Source organism: Rissa tridactyla, chromosome 4, assembly GCF_028500815.1.
Source record: "Rissa tridactyla isolate bRisTri1 chromosome 4, bRisTri1.patW.cur.20221130, whole genome shotgun sequence".
Taxonomy (NCBI): domain Eukaryota; kingdom Metazoa; phylum Chordata; class Aves; order Charadriiformes; family Laridae; genus Rissa; species Rissa tridactyla.
This window is the reverse complement of record NC_071469.1, coordinates 38,245,388-38,265,867: the sequence shown is the minus strand read 5'-3', so window position 1 is coordinate 38,265,867 and position 20,480 is coordinate 38,245,388. Positions and strand designations below refer to the sequence as shown.

General features: G+C 34.8%; 1 protein-coding gene across 4 annotated transcripts in view; it reads left to right on the top strand.

Moving 5' to 3' along the window:
- Positions 1 to 20,480, top strand: part of FMN1 (formin 1) — a 200,586-nt gene that overhangs the window by 164,630 nt on the left and 15,476 nt on the right. For all 4 annotated transcript variants that reach the window (XM_054200792.1, XM_054200790.1, XM_054200791.1 and 1 more), the window contains 2 exons: positions 16,156 to 16,207; positions 19,402 to 19,551. In XM_054200792.1, coding sequence (XP_054056767.1) covers positions 16,156 to 16,207; positions 19,402 to 19,551 — 202 coding nt within the window. The remainder of the gene's footprint in view (positions 1 to 16,155; positions 16,208 to 19,401; positions 19,552 to 20,480) is intronic.

Genomic DNA, 20,480 nt, shown 5'->3' with positions numbered 1-20,480 from the left:
TTTAATAGATGTGGAAATGCGTAACACAGATTCATGCAGGATCTTGCAAAATCGGGTCCCAAATTCCCCTTCATTGGTTCCAGGTCAGAAAGTATGTAAAAACTTTAATCTGGGCTCGATTTCCTCCCTCATATACTGGAATGTGCAAATCAAAAAGTCTTTATGCTTCATAGCAGTTAGCATAGGAAAAGCATAGCTGCCTCTCTGCATTTCTCTAAGAAGAAAGCATCTTGGTGATGGAGACTTAGCTATTAAAGGAATGCATTTAGTTTACAACAGAGCCTGGGAAGCAAGTAGCCTGATGTCAAGACAGAACAGTTTTTGAAAATCATTAATAGTGGAAAGCAAAGCTATTTGGGAAAGGCACGTGATACACTGAAGTGTCCAAGGTGACAGGCAAAATGGAGAGGGAGGGATTTGTCAAATAAAGTAGATCAGTTGAGATTAATCCTATAGGAAAAGCAATTGTCCCGTGTTTAGAATTCTAGCCTAGCACTTCGGAAACATTAAGTTCATTGCTTTGCTACAACTTCTGTAGGTCTTATACTACGTAAAAGAACACTGTGCAGTCATGGGACTGTACAACAGAAAAACAGACTCATGGGCCAAGCTACTGACCACAGCATTATGTCAGGAGGTAGTGCATTTTTCAGACAAGGTTAGCAACCACATGGAAAATGTCAGTAAATATGTTTTTTACTGCTGAGTGATTTTTTCTTAATAATTTTAGCCAGGCTGCAGTAGCTACCTGGGCATGCATCCAGTCTATTGCGCTTTTTAATGTATTTCTGGTGCAGGAACTTTGATCCACATTTCCTCATTTGCCTGTTGGAATGCCCCATAGAGGATTGTTGAGGCAGTCCAGTGGGGAAGAAAACGAGAAATAAATTCTATTAAGGCTAGCCCCCTTCGCTTGTATGTTAACTACTTTCTGTTTTGTATTATTCTTTGGGGGATTATACCAAGAAATTAAGAAATGTTATGGAAAAACAGCATCCACGTGTACTGGCCAGAAACTCTGATCAAAACCGCTACACTCTCTGACATGAGACTAGGGAGGATAAACAGGGAGATTTGTGCGATTCCATAACATACCTGGCTGCCTAAAAAGGCAGAGAGCTAGGCCCTGGCCTTTTCAAATGTGTGAAGCAATTTCACGTGAATTGTTTGATTTAGGTCACTGCCATTACATAAAGAATTGTTAATTCCTTTCTCATGCATGTCTCCATGCCTTCATGCCTCTCTCAGTTACACCTTCATAACTTTATTTCCAGATAAATAATTTATTCAATTTAAGTAACAAATTCTCATTGGATACTGTGATTCTGTATTTTCTTACAAACTTGTTCAGTGGTAAGAATATGAAATACTGATTCTTTATTTGGAATCACTGGTTTTTAGATCACAGAGTTCTAAGTGAAACCTTGTTGAAGTATATTTGACTTCTTTTAACCAAATAATTGAAACCATAAATCATTTAGATTTTGATTTCAAGCTAGCATCCAGGGGGATATTTTTATTACTGCTGGTTTTCATTCCTAATATCCCTACTCAAATAATTTTATCATCATATTACTCGTTACCATCTTATTTTCATCCAACTTTAGTTGTTTCCGTTTTCTTCCTCAACAGTACATAAAATACCATCTTATAATTGCTTATAATTTATGCCACCAACTTTTCTTTAACTCTACTGTGTATATTTCAGCTGGCAGACTTTTGATTTCTCGTTGATTATTTCCTACTTGTTCCTCCGTGTATAAATATTCCATCTTAAATGTTGATCTTGCGCTCTAGGTGTTCATGCATGGTGATTTATTCTCTTCATCTAGCAGCACGTCTTGTATTAGCCCAGGGAAAGCAACTTCCTGTCTTAGTTTATAGCCCTGTAAGTATTTTGAGTGTAGGAGCATGATAGTATAATTTCTTTTATTACTGCAAAAAAAATCTTTCCATTCAAAACTCTACTGCTTCTCAACCCAAAGCAGTCTATGAAGTATAAAGCAGGATGCTAATGTCATTTAGTAGTAGTGAATCAGAAGTCAAGAATGCTCCAAGACGCTATTATCAGTACCATTTTCACAGTACAATAATTTTTTATATTTCTCTCTTACTGTCAACAGGACATACCTTTATAAATTTTAATACAGTCAGAGATTAGGAAGAAATTTACATTGGCACTTGTTTCCTTTAAGAGTCTGACAACATTACATTGTTGTTTTTAAAACAGATATAGAGATTATGTTTTAATTCCTTATTCATAGCAGTTTGGTAGATCTTGCCTGTAATGACTTCCCAAAACATCAGAAACCCCTAAGGAGTATTTATAATTCTTACTTCTCTGCAATAAAAATATAGCTTTTCTCCCCAAGAAGAATATTAACAGAAAGAAAGAAAAATAATATTCTAGAACTGCATGTGAAACTAAGTCACATACTTGTCTTCCCAATAGTGTTGTACTCCTCTACCTTAATCTACATATCGGATTATGGTACTTGTGTTCCATTGTATTTGTCAAGCTCTTGAACTTTTTGATGTTGAAAAAGTGAAGCAAGAAAATCAAGAATAATTTTTAAGAGCACCAAATTTCAGTAACAGCTGCTTTTTAAAATATGGTGCGTAAAAACAAGAGCAGAAGAGCAATAGCATTTACAAGGATTTTACCGTTGCCCTGATTTTCTGTTACCTGCAATTATGAAGCTGCTTCTGTCAACCAAAGAACCTCTCTCTGTAAAGATAACCAGTTCTACAGGACATCAGACTCTCTTGCAGATTCTGTGACTATCCAGTCTGCATATCAACTACTGAGTCTTCCTTTTGTGAATAAACTGTACAAATATGAAGACTTTTAACTTCAAAGCTTTATTTTCTGTTCTACTTATCATAACTCTTTTTTCCCCTTCATTTGTTTTCACTGAGATGTTTTATTATCTCTGCCACACATGTGCAGTTCTCACATTAAACAGTGTGGGAGGATATTTATGTCCAGTGTCAAACATGAAAAATATGTCATACTTCCTTGCAGTGATAATGTTTGCTTTAAACTTTTTATCCTTCCCAGCAATGACATTACAGACCAGGCAAAGTTTGTGTTTAGATGTGGAACGCTGTTTTATATGCCAGCAGCAGAATTTCTTTAATCTTTCAAACTGTTTGTGACAGTCATAACTGTTTTCATCACTCAAAGATCGTTGTATTTAAACAGATGAAAGAGTGATTTACATAAATTGGCATGAATCTGCAAAGCACAGAATCTTATTGCTGTGGTACTCTTGAGATTGTGTAGTTAGACAATAGCCTTGGTCCATAGGACACCAAATAAGGTGTCCTGGAATGTGATTGCATCCATATGCCTCTAACTAATGCAATATTGACAGTGAGCTGATTCAAAGAACAAGAATTTGCTCTGAAATTAATGTTTCCTCCTACACTACCAGAAGAATTACCAGCATCAAAGTCCTGAAAATTTGTGTTAATTGAAACTATAACTTTTCAGGAAACTTTCAATTGATTATTTTTGAGACACATATACATCAAATTGCTATAATAAGTTCCTCTATATCATGACTTAAGATAAAAATTGGAGGGTTGCACTCCCTTAGAATATGTAATATCGATGTAATTTAGAAGGACTTGTAATTAAAAATGCAATGGTATCTTCTTTTAGAAGCCAAGGAAAGAATCTGTTACAGACAACAGTTTCTTGCTTCTTTTCAATTTTGTTGTGTTATACTGAATTACCGTGGCTGCTGCAAAGTCACTGGCACTTCATGATACAGAAGCATTTCCTATTAGTAGCGACTGAGTGACATAACGAATGTTAGTGTTGATACCCTTGATTTAATACAAAAACATTATGATGTATGTGATAGTTATAAAATCTATACATAGTATTACTGGTACCTTTAGTATAACCACAATCAGCTGTCTAGTGTCTATCAGTCTCTTAAATTATCATTGAAACCCTTATTTTCTGCTCAATTCCACGAGATTTCTTCCAGAGCCTATATCAGAGGCTTATAGGTAAACGGAACCATAGGTTATATACGTTGGTTTTTCACAGGGATCCTATTAGGCTAGTCTTTTCATCCAGCTGCTTTTTTCTTCTTTACTGTATTCTTATGAATTTTACCCATGATTTCCTATTTATCTACTTATCTTCTTCTGTCGCTGTACTGCAGTCAACACCGCTAGCATGCAGTTTATCTGAATTTCCTCTCTGTTTACATCCTTGTCTTATATTGTCTGATATTTAAAGTCAATGAACTAATATAATTTAAATCCCTGTCAAAACTTTTCTTGGCAGGAAATCAGGATGCTCACTGATTAATTACTTTAGATTATTTATCCTATGAGCAAGTGCTTACATATATAGAAGATATTACTGCAAGGAAAGAGCAGACTCAAGAAGTGGAAAGGATTGGATAGAAGATATTAATGCACTTAATAAATAATGAAAGTCCCAAACACACTTGCTCTAAAAAGACTTTAATACCTACCATCACATTGGTCACTCTCACCTTATGTTTGTCCCACATACTCTGTAATTTCACACCATAGTCTTTGGATTAAGCTTGGAAATACCCTTCTCTGCTACCATAATGCAAACTGATTATGGCAATAACATACTTAATCTGGTACGCATTTATGTAGAATTTCTTTCATACTTTTGGTATGTTGATCATTTTTCTCAGTGATGTTTTGGACCTGTGCAAACACATGAATATCCTGTTTTAATGCTTTGGAGCATGATTGATAAAAATACTAGGTGCTGAAAATTTTATCAGGAAATTGGAGCTCTCTGGATTAGGTTCTGTTATGGTGTAAACTGTGTTTTCCTTTTTTAAGCAATGATAACAGGTAAAATCTGTAGGCCAGACAGGAAATAGCAATCAGAAGGAAGCTTCTTTCTAAGAAAAAGGATAAATAAATTTGACACCCAAACCTGTTGAACAGGATGTAGCAGGACCATTTGTTTTGAGAACAAAAATAACAATCACAATGTTCACAGGGCAATTCTCAGAAATTTGAAGCTAGTTAAAACACAAAGCACCAGGTTGGTGCTAAACTCTCAAAATTGTTTAATTGTAAACTCAAAAATTTACTCAAAACAGAGTAAAAACATACGGATGATACAGTGTTGTACAACTACAGCTGTGATAAGACTGACTTCTAAATGTAGGAAAAGTCTGATTTCAGGTCATCATTCAACTTTTCCTGCAACAACTTCTGTAATATCTTTGTACCTAAATACTTCAGATGCCAAGGCAAGATATTTTGAAATGTACCTTTGTTCTGCAAAGACCCCCTGCAGTCCTGCTTTGTGAACACCTTGACAGAGTTGGAGAAATCAGTAGTTTTATTTCTCTTAAGAGATGTATGTATGTAATTGATTGGAACAATACTTCTTTCATGGCGTGTAAATCAATGCAAGCTTTTTAGCATCATGATTTTTCTTCTATCTAAACTTTGTCCCAAATTATCTGCTTTGAAAGTGTCTAAAAATATTTCTCAAAGGACCTCTTTTCAGCTACTGTAAAGCTTATTTTAGGATATAACTATTTGTACAAAGCATGTGCATGAAGAATTCCATCTTGAGAATGCCTTACAACCTGAAAACTCCCTTCGCAAACTGTTGCCATCTCTGAAATGGAACATGGTATCATAGAGGGTCCTAGTGCCCCAGGCAGCGATACCTGACTAGACACAACAGTGTAGCTTCTGTGGCCAAGCAGAAAAATGTTAAAGAATACAATGCTAAAAGGAAAAACTGTTCTATAAAATGTGGTTTGATTATCTATAGAGTTATCAGTACAGTTAATGAGTAAATGTTTATAATGTGTTTCCTTACCTTGAGTTTGCACAAAGAGCCTGACCCAGCATTGACTTAAGAGTTGAATGGCAGTTGGATAAGGCGTATTTATGATTATTTAAGCTTTCCACATCAGGGATTCTTTGCTTACATGTAATTGGGCAGTTCCTAGGACAGAGAATCCCCAAGCTTAATTAGGAGAGCTGACTCTCCATTTCTGTTTGAAATAATGGTAGGGGAACTTTGACTTTCCTGCCTTTTAAATGCCAGTCATTTTTCATTTCAATGTAGTTTGATATTGCTTTGGTTTTGATATGAATTAAGTAAATTGTCTCAAGATTTAAAATTGCTTTTCAAATTTAAAAAATCACTTCCAAACATTTTATATCACTTCCAAAAATGTTGTAAAATAAATTGCCCTATTAAATATTTGATGTAAAGATTATTCTGCCATTGTAGATGCAGATGCATCAAATTCCATAGTATATTGTTACTTTTACTCTGCGTATCATTTTTTAAGTCCATTCAAGACTTTGTTGTTCTAACGGAGAAAAAAATGAAGAGGAATTATGCTCACTATGACTGGGTTAGTATGGCAGAATTAATTTAGATACAAACGATATTGGTATGGTTTGTGTTAATTATGATTCTCAGAAATAGTTTTTGTGTTTTTAATAGATAAGATGATAGAATCAAAATGGTAGTCAAGTAAAGCCAACTATGACTACAATTATATTTAACTCTTCTACTAGGTCAGTTAGAATTGCCTCCATTTTTTTAGGATTTCAGTTAAATGATCATTTGCATATATTTCTATTCTACTGTCTGCCTTTTGCATGGTCCTACTATTATTATTGAGTAAAAGCTACTTCCAAGAGATAGGAGGTACCTCATAAACAATAAGATAGTCATGGGCTCAGCTGCTGCACTCACGTTCCCTGGTCCTGTTACGTAATACTCATATTCTCTGCTTTCCTTTCACATGAGGATAAACATGAACAATGTAAAAACGTTTACCTCGACTACGGGGGGAAAAAAATAAAGATATTCCCAGCATACAGTTCAAGAGACAATAAGCAAGCTGTAAAAAGCCAAAATAGATCAGGTAGATGCAATAATAACCCTTGTTTTGTTACTTTCCCATTCTTAAATTAAGCTAACTTGAGATCGTTTTTCTTTTGTATACACTCTCATTTCTCTCACTATGATAGTATCTGAGTGCTTTCTAGGAATTAATTAAATGGCCTGACTGATGTGTCACACATACTTTACTTTTCCCATCATCCTTTCCCCGTCAAGAGGATAGTAGATTTTTTATTTAGACATTTAGAGAGCCTTTTTTTAAAATATATTCTTTATGTGTTTATCACACAGAAGGCAAGCTCAGAAAAAATGTATGCCTAGTACTTGAATGCAGTTTGGTGTTTCTTGTAAAAGCATTGATTAAAAGAATCCTAACAAAAGATTTTTTAAAGTTAGTATCCTGTATTGTATTTGTGGCAAGAAGGAGAAATGTTGCAGGTCCAAGTTTGCTTCTTTTTTACATTTTGTTTCAAATTGCAGGCCTTTCAAACTCGTAGCTGGATAAGTTTTCTTGTCTAAATCTAAATTGTAGAAGAACTTTGAGTTAAAACCAAGAATTAAATACATTGGTAGTATGAAATAATTTGAAAAATATTTGTGATTTTGTAGAGGAAATTACTACATTTTTGTTTGGGAAATAATTGAGCCTATGTTTTTAACAAACTTTCATAACTATTTGTGTAGAATGTATGTAGTCCAACAGAGTTGGTTTTTCTATTGATGCGTTCTTTAAGTAAAAGTTAAATAAGACACGTGTGCTTTTTCATAAAGACATATGTGATATGTGAGCAATATAATTTCTTTATTTTGTACTTATGCTTTCTTGTTTAATTCTACTTATTTACATTTCATATTTCTGAAGCTGAATCTTAGGGTTTCATAGTAAATACGGATCTCTATAAACAGGAAGGTTGTTGGTTAAAAATTCAGAGTTTTATTGAAAGATTTTTTTTTTCTCTCTTGTATACGGCATACTTCTTTTATTTCTTGAACAGGATCCTGCTAGGTGTTCTCCAAATTCAGTTTTGATTCAGGTATGATGAAGACAAAAACACTGAACTTTAGAAACCAAAATATATCAGGTTCAGTGATGTTAACAGATAAATGTAGAAAAGTTTGCTGCATACCTTGTATACCTGATCTGCAGTTTTATAAGAGATTTTCAAAACAAGGAGTGTTCATTTGGCGCATTTAACATCACTGAAGTGCAGCTATGGATGTTAAAAAAAATACGCAAAATCTACCTTAATATTTCACCTTACTTTAAAACGTGAATATCTGATATCAATACCTAGATTTAATTTGATTTTCATTTTGATTTGATTTACCCTTAAATATGGGTAGCTGGGTATTTGAGAATCAGTTTGGGCTTAATTCTCCTCCCCCATCCTGTCTATACGCCTGAACAAAAAGAGGAAGGTGACTGTCATACTTCCAAGCAGCACATTTTTAGAAGGTCAGAATGATTAAATTCGTTCTCAATAATGTAGTTTTTCTGTTCATGCTTTTTATTGATAGTCTTTGTTTCTTAAAGAACCTTCATTGCTTTTTTTATTTAAACAAAAAAGTAGCAAAGAAACAGATGTGTCCCATATAAAATATGCAATAAATCTTGTCTCACAAATTCTTTGCTCTGAACTTTCTGACAGAAACTGTCAAATATCCACTTTAATTCTAGTATAAAATGTTCACTTTGTGTCATGGCGCCAACCACCATATGCTGGAATAAAGTCAGTAACCAGCAATAAAAAAAGGCAACATACGCACCTTTGAAACAGTACAAGCAATCAACAGTGAGAAAGGTCTATATAAATCTATGGAGAATTAATCTCAGCTTTGCCACTATCCTGCTGTGCATTTACAATGAGACTTTGCTCCCGACCACCAGAAGTGGCTTACTTTGCAGGAGGAGTGTATCCTAATGAGGGGAAAATGTACAGAAAACAAAGCAGCAGCTTTTAACCCCCCACCCCCATCCTTTGGATCACCTAGAAGAGCATGTCCTAGTGTGTTCAAACATGTGGGGCCACTACACATCACGCATTGCTGTACTTTAGCTGATCATGTGAAACCAATCTTGACTGAGCTCAATCAGCAGAAATGACTTTAGCTTCATAAATCATTGTTACCATTCCACAGGAGGAGGCAATGCTATGGCTTTTCTCTCCTAAAAGTTTTCAGGCCACAAATTTCACAAGCTTTTCTGAAATTAGCTTAATTATATCTGTATAATTATTCATTCTTTACCCATCAAATTTGCGGCTGGTTCACCATCAAATTAACTTTTTTTTTTTATATCCTCCTTCTGTTTTTGAGAAGACCTCTTGCTTCTTATTGGTTTTAATAATTATTCAACTATTTAAAAGTATTGTCCTTGGTCTAAAAATGTGCTGATACTTAAAGTTTTTACTTCTGCTTACAACAGGAGATTGTAGTTACAGATAATCCGGATAGTTAGTTTTTCCAAACACAGAACAGATTGGAATTAACCTTGTTCTGTTTGAAAGGATTAGAAATAATTTTTCAGTTCCATAAACTGTTTAGATACATTTAGTCATCTCAAAGATTGATCTTGGAATTTGACCACAACATTATAAGAGTTTATTAAAAAGAAATTAGAATTAGAATATATTTCTATAGTGTTTAACTACTAATAGGCTTTAAAAAAACATTTATTCTCTGGAATCACAACTGTGGGAGAATAAGAGATTAATGGCTTGATTGCATTTTAACAGAATGCAGTTTCAAATAATTTAATTTGAAGAAATTGAAGAATATAATGCTTATTCTTGCCTTGTAATTAATAACCCCAGAACACAGGAAAGTAAGACTAATGTTAGTCCTAATTTTAATGAAACAATTACCTTTTTGTGTAGAAGCTAACTGAAAAAAACAGCTTTAATTTAAAAATCTACTCTCATAGAATTCAATAGCTTCGTACTAAGAAACATACAGTTTAAGACACATAAGACTAAAATATAATTTTTTTTTTCTTCATAGTTAGTTCTAATGTTCTGGTAAAATGACCTTCAACACTTTTTCTGGCACATTTATAGACAGCATTATCACTTTTAAAAGAAAACATAATTTCCTAGGTTTTTTATTACCTATGATAATAAACACTTTCTTGACTGTGTTGCTTGAGTGTGTTCTGCTGGTGCTGTGTGCCTCTGTGTGTATACAAATGTTTAAAATTTGTTGTGGTTTGGTAACACTAAAAGTGCTGAATTTTTTATAATGTTTAACAGTTTCTTTATGATAAATGTTAATTAATTAGTACTTGCTCAGTACCTAAGATGCAGGTTGGTAACTAATATTCCTGGTTACTTGTGGGGAAACTTGTTTGTTAAGTAGCTTTCCAAGACTGCACAGAGACTCTTTGTACGATAGAAACATTTGTACGTTTTCGTCATTGGATGTGGGTTTCTTAGTTAAAAACAATTTTTGTACCACTGCAAAGGAAAATAAACTTATAAGGACTGTTTCAGGGAAGGATGATTAAGACCTCATGGCAGCAAGTGTTCTGAAAATTGTTTTGAAAGGATTTAAGATGTCTATACCAGTATTTAAACCATCTAAAAAAAACCTGCATAGCCAAATCCCATGTTAAATACGTGACATTTTCTAATTTAGAGAAGAGGTAAAGGAAACAAGGCTTAAGTGATCGCACTGCCCGTTGATTGTTCCCCTGCCAATAATTTTTAATGCATTGGCCGATTTTGACCAAATGTGACAGAGTTAGAGATCCTAAGATATTAAGTGCCTAAAATCTCAATAAAAATATGTGGCTAAATAGACAAGAGTGACCCTATTAGCCTTCCAGGGAGAGAAAGGCTGTATCATGAACTCAACCCTTAATTAAACATTAATGAATCTGTCTGGGAACTAACCCTAAAATATAGCTCCACAATAGGCCAGGCTTCATTGATTCCATTGCTCCCAGACCTTCTTGCCTAACTGGTACAATAGAAGAAAGATCTCTTGATGGGCGTGGGATCTTTTGTTTTGAGGATTTTTTGCTTTCTCATATACTGGAATAGAAATCTATACATGTATATCAATCTAATACAATAACAATCTAATACAGTCTATACAATCTAATACAATGAAATATTTACATGTTATTTACAGGCTCTCTGTTGAATTCCATGACTTCCTAAAGCCTACCAATTGGAAGTTAGTAACTAGTTAAAGAAAGTTAATCAAGTAATACATATGAGAAAAATTAGTTGCTAGGAATCTGTACATAGAACACTTAAGGTTTTTTTATTATTTCTGAAATATAAAATTTTTAAATTTTTAAATTTTTAAAATTTCTACACTGTATTTATTCTCTCCTGTTTGCTATGTTTATAGATGAAGTAAATTCTTAAGTAATAAGAACTCTTTTGTATAGAAATATCTTAAAAGTAATATTATTTCTCAGGAGGCAGAGTTATATTAAAAGTAACTCAATAAAATAATGGAGAAATAGCAGAAAATTCAGGTTTTATGTATAGCTCTAGACAGATGGATTTTTCTTGATTATATCTCTTTCTAGAGCAGGATACGCACCTACTCTAGAATTTCTGAAACTTCATAATTTGATAATGTCATGCTCAGCAATAAAAAAGGAGGGGAAAGGATTTTGGGAGAGGTAGTCATTGCTCCAAAAATGGCTGGGCATCAATCTACTTGTGGGAGGTAGTGAGTGATTACCTTGCATCACTTGCTTTTTTCTTCCACTTTCCTCCACTTATTGGACTGACTTTATCTTGACCCGTAAGGTTTTTCTTGCTTTTGCTGTTCCTGTTCTCTCCCCCATCCCACTGCAGGGGAAGGGGGGACAAGTGAGCAAGCGGCTGTGTGGTGCATAGCTACTGGCTGGGGTCAACCCACCAGGTCTCTAAAATAACAACCCTTAGGAAAGCTCACTTTCATGAGATTGGTCATGATAGTTCTTTGCAGCTCAAAGAACTGACGTGTGCTAGCTAGCAAGTGCCCTGTGAAAATTTTATCTTCCATATTATTACTTGTAGGCCAGTAACTCTTGAGTAAAGGATTTCTTAAAAATTAAGTCAATTCAAAAAGTTTCACTGGCAACAGATCTATTGAAACCAAGACCAAAAGAGGCTAAGTTCATCCCGCTGTTGATCCTGCTGTTCTTTGTATTGCTATAGCGTCTAGGAATTTTTTTCTGGAGCATGTCCGGAATTTTGTACAAAAATAGATATTGCTTTTGATGATCCTCTCTAGTCTTTCTACCCATCTAGTAGGCCACCTTTGAGCTTTTTCTCCTGCTCTGCATAGTCACTGATTAAACAGGGCTATTAAAAACAGTTTCCCTCATACAACAATTGTACTTGATACTGGAGATATATATGGAGATTTTAGTCATAGAGTCTTCTGAGTTCAGCTTCTGATACCCAATTATATCAGCAATGGATAATTTCTAAGATATTTGAGTCTCTGTTATCAAATGGTGGTATGTCTTCATGCTTTAGAAAGACCAAGAAAATAAGGTCTCTTGTTGCTTGTTCTCCTTACTCAGTAATGTCATAGAATGTGATATTTGACTTTTTGGAAAAAGATAACCTAACTGAACCTCTCCGTGGATATACTTTTCTTCCTCAATCTTTGATTAAAGGGATAGTAAAGTTCCAGGGCGGGTTTCATCTTTTGACTACCTTTCAGCATGACTACTTAAGCAGTTTTAGTCTTGACTAGTAAGGAAGGTGAGTTCTTGTGAGCCTAGAAAATTTCACAATAACCTTTTGTCGCTGTTTGAACAACCTCTATCTAGGCTCTATAAAGTTTAGAGAGTAATGTCAGTAGGGGTTTTGTTGTTTGAGTTTTGGGATTGTTTTTTTTTCTGTCTATGTCTTATCCTAGATTCTGTATTAATCTTAACTGTGGTTCATTGGAAGACGAGTCAGAAATTATCTATTTCCTTCCTTGGGGAAAAAAATCAAATACCTTGTTTTAGGGTGGGGTTTTTCTTTTACCAATTTATAATTTACCAATCTCTAAAAGTTCAAGAAGCATACATTTTTGAACCACATGAACTCAGCCTAGGAATATAAAAGTAAGAGTTCTAATGTCTCCATCCTAACTGCTACTTCTCTGAGTGTTCTCATAATTTTGAAGAGTGTCATTGCTCCAGAATGCTTAGAAAAGTTATAAAAAGTTACACATTAGATCTTTCAATTCTGAAAATAGTAGGATACTGAAAAATAAGACAGCTGTAATGGGTACAACTAGATCAGTAGACTTGTGTGAATTACCCTTCTTACTTGCATTCATATATTTAAGGTCAGAAAGAAACACCAGAGAGAATTTATCTAGTATTTATAATACTGGATAAATTTATCCAGTCAGACTTATTAAGCGTTAAAAATTTTGACTGGAGTGGCAGAATAGCTGTGAGATTTTTGTGCAGTTGTGTCTACCCCTTTATACTTCTTTGTCCTTCATCATTCTGTGCTTGTCTCTTTTAGTTACTGACCTCCAACTTCTAGTTTGTGCCAGTATCCAATATTTTCTTTCCTTTGTTGTTTGGGGACCTATTTCGTAGTAGCCTGATGCCTGAAGAGGTCTTGGTTCTGTTGTAACTGGAAGCTGCTATGCATATATTAGACCCATTAAAAATAAATATTTTCTGGTAGTTTCTCGTTCTCAAAATAGTATTTGGCATGCTGTTCCGTCCTCAGCAAGAACTGTAGGATGTAGAAGAATGCAGAAATATGTAGAAGAACTAAGTTGGGGTTTTTTTTACCATTTCATTCTAGTAAGTTTCACTCTTAGAACTGTTACAGGATTATGACTCTTCAAATGCTTACTTCTGCATTTTCATAAAAGGAAGTCACCAGAAATATCTCAGGTTCATAAGGCAAATTCATAAGATCATAGTCCGTTTATTCTCTTATTCTTTGAGCTAGATACAGAAAGCAAGATGACTAAGACTAGTGGCTGGTCTTCAGAGTCTATAGCTGTCTGTATTACAAAAGAATATTCTTACAGAAAATTAGAACTGCATGCTTTGTAAATACCTGTTTTCCTTTCAAAGCCCTTGTCTGTAGAAAGACACAGAAATTCTTAATTGATCCTGGCTTTCGTATTTATATTCAAAGAACATATATTGATTAAGATTGTCTGCTTGTCATATGACAGGATCTGATGCTTTATTCAGGATATGGACTTAGCCAAATCCTAACAGCAGAGCATATTAAGAACTTGCATTTAGATGTGAGACAGATGAGCAAACTTTACTTTTGACGGTTCCCTGTCATTTTCAAAGCTGGTCAAGCCTAATGACTCCAAGGCCAGACAGAAGGGAGTCTCCTTACCAAATGCAGCTTATGCGAACTCATTTTGAAGGACCTCTATGTAATCTGTATACGTGTAATGTAGAACATCTACAGCTGCATTATGGAATAATTTGGTGCAGTAGGATTGGATCAGCAGATTGAAGCAGCTGAGGCCATTGTGTTTACAGTAGAGGTTTAGGCTTTGAGTTATATTTAGTCTGAGGTGAACGTTTCTAATTTATGTTTCAAAGCTGTGTGAAGGGTCAAGCATTATTTTGGTCCTTTTGTCCCTATTAATTATTGGAGTGCATTTGCTGTGGAGCTTCCTGTTTAGTTTCCTCCTAATGGAAATTAGTTTGCAAGCACTAAAACTTATCTGCAAACCAAATCAATGCTCAATAAATGGGGACAGTGAGGAAATGTGCTTCAAAAGTATCCTAATCAAAAAGCTGATGACAATAGTCACTGTATTTCAATGATCACTGCGGTCATGCTTTTCTCTAATACAAGAGAGTAATATCAGGAGTCCATTTCAAAACAAGCAAAATGTGCTACATGCAGTAAGGCTATAGAACACTTGCCACAGCAGTTTGTAGAAGCTAAAAAGCTTAAGCAGAGAATGAGCAAGTTCTTGGGAGAGAATCCATTGAGAGTTACGTTGAAATGACATCCACTGCAGGAGACATTTGTATGAACTACAGAATCTCCAGAGAACACTCAGGGAAGGGATCATGTGTTTGTCCTGGTCCTTAACTCTAACTGAGCACCCGCTTCAGTGCCTGCCAGAGGCAGGATATTGGGCTAGATGAATCCCTGTGCCAATCTGATATAGCTGTTATTATATTCTTAACTTAAGGAAACTGAGGAAACTGAAATAAAGCATACTTGCCCAATGTAGGTAAACATATAAGTTGAAATTAATTTGTTTTGTTAACAGCAAATGTTTTGAAGTCTTAGTACAAACCTCTCTGTTGGCAGCCTTATAATGAAATGGAACCATTCAGGATCAATTTCTCAGTGGCCTCGTCTGTAAACTCAAGTTTGTAACTGTATTTCAACCAGACAATGCACTCCTATAGCCTGAGCAGCAAAAGGATAGAGTTCTTTATCTTTATATAAAGTGTCTGAATTCTGTTTATGTTAATATTGGCTCTTACAGGATTATTCTAATGCATAATAGGAATAACTTTTGCATATTAATATTGTTTCACACATGTGGTATTCTGCCCCAGCTAAAGTTGCTCCACTGTATTAAGAAGAATTGATCAACATTTTTTGAAAAAACTAGTGCTTTGCTTGAGTATCCAGCTCAGGAAACAATTTCAGAAGTGGAGAATGCCCATCCTTTGAAAATCAATTCCTTTTAAGTAGTTCGTGTGAGCATTCTGTAACAGAGGGGCTTAGATTCACTAACCATATTTCAAACTCTTGGCTGCTTTTTCAAAAAAATCATGTACATACCATACTTTTAAAGCTTAGTACATGTGTTTTCATTTTCCAGCTTCCTGAACAAAATGTGATAGCTATATGGAACAGTTGGTGTTAACTATATTTGGTACCTGTTCAGTTCCAATTGAACTCCCAATTATTTGCACTGCAAAAACAGGTTTAAATTTTTAAGTTCTGGTCTGCAACAATAAAGAAACATACATAACTTAAGACACACACACACACACATATATATATAACAAATAACATTAATTATTTGCTTTTCATTCAGATTAATATCTACCACTATATATTATAGTATGGATTTTAAATTACTTTTCCAATCGAATACACTTTATTGGTACACTAGAAGCATTCATTTAGGTACAAAAAAGAAATAAAAATTGAAAATTAGGAAATGTTTATAACTTTTATTAAATTTAGTATACAACCTATCCAATTTTGAATGTAAGAGATGTTTAATCTGTGAGATCTCTAAAACAATAAGGCAGTAATCTATATCTTTGAAATGTTTTTCATTGGCAGCTAAAGAAGAACGTAAAAAAGAAGAGAGCAGTTTGGAAAATGCACAAAAATGGTAAGATTTTTGCTAGTGTTTTCTAACAGTTTATTTTGGTCAGAGATGTTATTGATCTTATGAATTAAATTAAATAGGGAAAAGGATCTGTACTTCAAAGAAGTAATATGCTTTCTGAAAAATTCATATGTAGTCTTCCAGGAAAAAGTTCAGTTGAGTTTTTAGCCAGACAGTGTACTGTGTTTGAGGTTTTGATTACTGTCAACATTGAACTGAGTCAGAGTTTTACAGAATAGCATAATAACTGATTAACTACTTAATGTAGTAAAAAATGTATTTCATCACTTAGGCTACTGAATGCAGTATACTATGAAACCAGTGAAATCCTAATGGTTTTTTTGCTTGAGTATCTATGCCTTACTTAGGCCAAAGGAGACAAAATAAGGGGAGAAGTGAGATGAATTCATTTTTAGATAGATAGTAAAATATTTAATAAGTTAGTATTTCTAATAAATATTGTTTTCCAAATTGAAGTTTTGTGAGAGTGAAGGATCTACCTTTAACCTTGTTTGTGTTAGTTATGTGGAACTGCTATAAATCAACATGGGTAAATTAATTTTTAACTTCTTATCAATATTTTTTCTTTGTGATCATTAAAGGCAGATCTATGGTAGTTTGGATTTTTATGTTACTTTTCTGAGGCCAGAGTCACTCCACCTAACTGACACACCTAGATTAGTCTTCCTAGAGAGTCAGGAAAAAGGAGATAGGCACCTCCCAAATGCAGTTCAAGTCTTAGGTGAACTGTTTCCATTTGCTTGCAGAAGGTGCCTAAATTGGCTGAACTGTTGGCTGACATCAACTGGGGCTTTACTTCTTAATTTCATTTGGTAAGGGTGGCTGGCTGGCTTGTTTCCTTTTTACTGAGCTCCAAACCTACCTTTTGTGGTACAGGCTCTTTTGTATTCTACCTACTTTGTAGCCTTTCTGGAGCAGAGTAGATTCTCCAGGGCACGGGGAATTAATTTGCAGTTGACTTAAGGAATTTGTCATCTGATACAGAGTTTGGCTTTTTCAGTTGCTAACTAAACATTCAGTATTTTAAATTACTGCTAAAAAGATGTGTTACATTTGAAAGTCAGAAAACAGTCCAGGAAGCTAGATTAAGCTGGGTGAAAACAAAACGGTGCTATTGAGGGGGAAGGGCTGAAGATGAAAGATGAAGAGGGGAGGAGGAGTAAGCATCAGGATGAAGGCAGAGTGAGAGAGTGTGCAGAAATTTAGAATCCTGGAGCATGCAGGGACAGCTGTATCAGCCACAGCTGGGGTGGAGAAGGGTTCCCTTAGGAAGAAGAGGGCGTGATGGCACCAGGGCTGCTGTTACATGAAGCAAACCTGAGAAGACAATTTCTGGTCTTGCTGTTCCTGGCTCAGCTAACCTAGTCAAGGGTAGGAACAGCTGAGAAATATTTGGCCAAAGTGAATGTAATGGAAATTACATTGCCCAGTAGACGTGTTTTAACCATATGACTATGACTGAAGTATTATTTTAGTATTTTTAGGGTTTGAAATCCCAGAATGGTTTACATGGGTATTTAAAGCTGCATTAGCTTTGTCTTTATTTATTTATTTTCTCCTTGTAGTGTCACTACAGGACCCTTCAACTCTGAGTATTATAGGCTTGTTCTTACCTATTTCATTGTGATTCCTTTACCGTGGATCACCAGTTGACTCAAAATATAGTTACGTGTTTCATACAAAACCTATGTAAGAAATTCAAAAGGCTAAAGTTGATCACATATGAGCATTTAAAAAAATATTAATAGCTCACCTTGAACAATATGTGATATTCTTCAGCATGTCCTAGAAGCTGTATCCATCTTTAAAGTATCAAAAAAGCCAGAGTATATTGGCTTTTGTGGCTGAAATCCAAGCTTCTTCACTTTGTGAAGCAGCTGGAGTATATATTCCTTTATTTTTGGGGGGTAACTTCTCTACTCTATGTTCCTCAAGCCTAGCTAAAACCTTGAATCTCAACCTAAGGCAGAAAAAGCTTGACCTAACCTTGGCAATTCTGTATGAAAGCATGCAATGCGGACTATACAAATGCAAGTATAAGTTAAGAAAGAAGTATTTGCTGAAGCTGCATCTGTTGCTCAAGTGACATCTGTTGAATAGTTGGGGACTCCTTACAAGTCTTTAATACACCTCTGAATTTTATTTTATTTTCCAGATTTACACTTACTGTGTTCTAGTTTTAGGATGTATTGGCAACTGTAAAGAAGAATAGAACATTCTTTTTCTTAAATAAAATCAGTATTTGAAGAAAAACAAGTTATTTTGAAATATGTTGTTACCTTTCTTTTTAAATTATAGCATTATTTTAATAAGTATCACCATATCATTCAGCATTATTACATCTACCTTGCAGAGAAAAGTAATTCAACCTTTATGAAAATGAACATACTTTTGTTTTGTTTAGATGAGTCTCCATGTACCTAATAATGTGAGCTATTCCATTTTATCTATGCAAAGCAATATTATAAAGGTTAAAAACGCACAGTCATTTAAAATGCTATCGGAAGTATCATCTATTATAAAAGACTACTTTGAAAATACCCAGCTGTATAGCAATTCAGTAGCCACATTTTAAAATTACAAAAGCATTAAAATATTGGCAATGTATTTTCATAAAATTTATTATGTGCTTATTGACACATGCGGAAGGAGATGATTTATTTTCAGTAAAAACTTTGCAAACTGACTGTTGGCGCTGTCTGTGGCATTTTGTTGCTACTCCGAATTCTCCCTAAGTACTTGAAGATTATTTTTAACCAAGTCTGGAGATTTTTTCCTGATTGGCATGTGACCTTTCCATAGTCCTTCAACAAAGATAAATGGGAGAATAAGGTCTTCATGGAGTGTTGCAGAATAAAATTCAAGAAATAGATATAATATAGAATTTCCTGAAATGCACGAAGTTAAGTTTTTCTCATTAAAATTGGGTGCCCATGATTTGCCTGTGTTGACATCTCTCTATGATGGCTCATGCATCTCTAAGTTATCCCCCTGGGACTGAGGTAGGTGTTGGAAGGTTAGTTATACTCGGCGTGAATTGCTGCTATGATTTCCAAGGCTTAGGGCAAGTTATGGTAATTACCAGCCTTGACTACTGAATCAGGAACCAGCCTTCAGAGAAACTCTGTCCCCAGTGGGCTTATGTGTTGACAGTTTTTTTTCCTCCTCCCTCATAGCTTTGAAGAAACAGTGGGATACTTCGGGATAAAGCCAAAGCCTGGCGAGAAGGAGATCACACCAAACTACGTTTTCACGGTGTGGTACGAATTCTGCAGTGACTTCAAGACCATTTGGAAACGAGAGAGCAAAAGCATTTCCAAGGAACGGTAAGGTTCTAATAAAGTCATTAATACCATTTTAGATGTCTGGGAAACTGTTCCTTCTCAAACCCAACAAATTATACTCCTGTATTTCACAGGCGTCATTGTTTTCTTTCAGATCTAATGGACATCAAGGAAAGATTATTCCCTCAGGGTGCGTAGGAAAATTCACCAAAGGCATGCTGTCCCCACAAAAAGATAAACACATATAATCTGATAAATTACACTTTTGTAACCCCTTCCAATTACTAGCTAGTAAAATGAAAGGGGAGCTGTGCTAATTTGTAACAGATTGCTTCTCTGTGCATTTTCATGTTGAACTAGCCTAAATGAGGCGATATTGCTGTCGCAGACAGTACAGACAAATAAAAGTGAATGCTTTTCCAGTTAATATACTGCACTTGCATCAAAGGGAAGCCCCAGAGATTCAGGCCACACTTAGCACAGTGTCGAAGCCCCACACTGAATTTACAGCACTACTTCTGACTTTTGGTGTCCTGCTGAGGACATCAAACTACTTGCCGCTAGATCTCACCACAGTCTCCTGATTTTATTAGTTAGAGTGAAAAAAAAAAACACACCAAACCCTTCAATTATTTGCTTGATTTTCTTAAAGAAGCTTAAAATCTTTTACAAAGAAAAAACAATTTCACTATAAGCGCACCATGCTTACTGTGTCTCAATTCATTTGAAAAGTCCTAAAGAGTGGTAATGTGTTCATGCTTTGGAAAGAATGGATTAATCACTTCATTCCAAATTGACACAGATTTAGAGAAAAGTATCAGCAAAAGTAGAAAACTCATTTACACTTGCATTTTCCATTTTGCTACAAATCAGTGTGGCTTTTAGGTTCATGTAGAATAGATTTTTAAAGGGCAAGATGTAGAAATTAGAAATTCCTAATTATCAGCCTTATCAACATTGTTTTACAGACA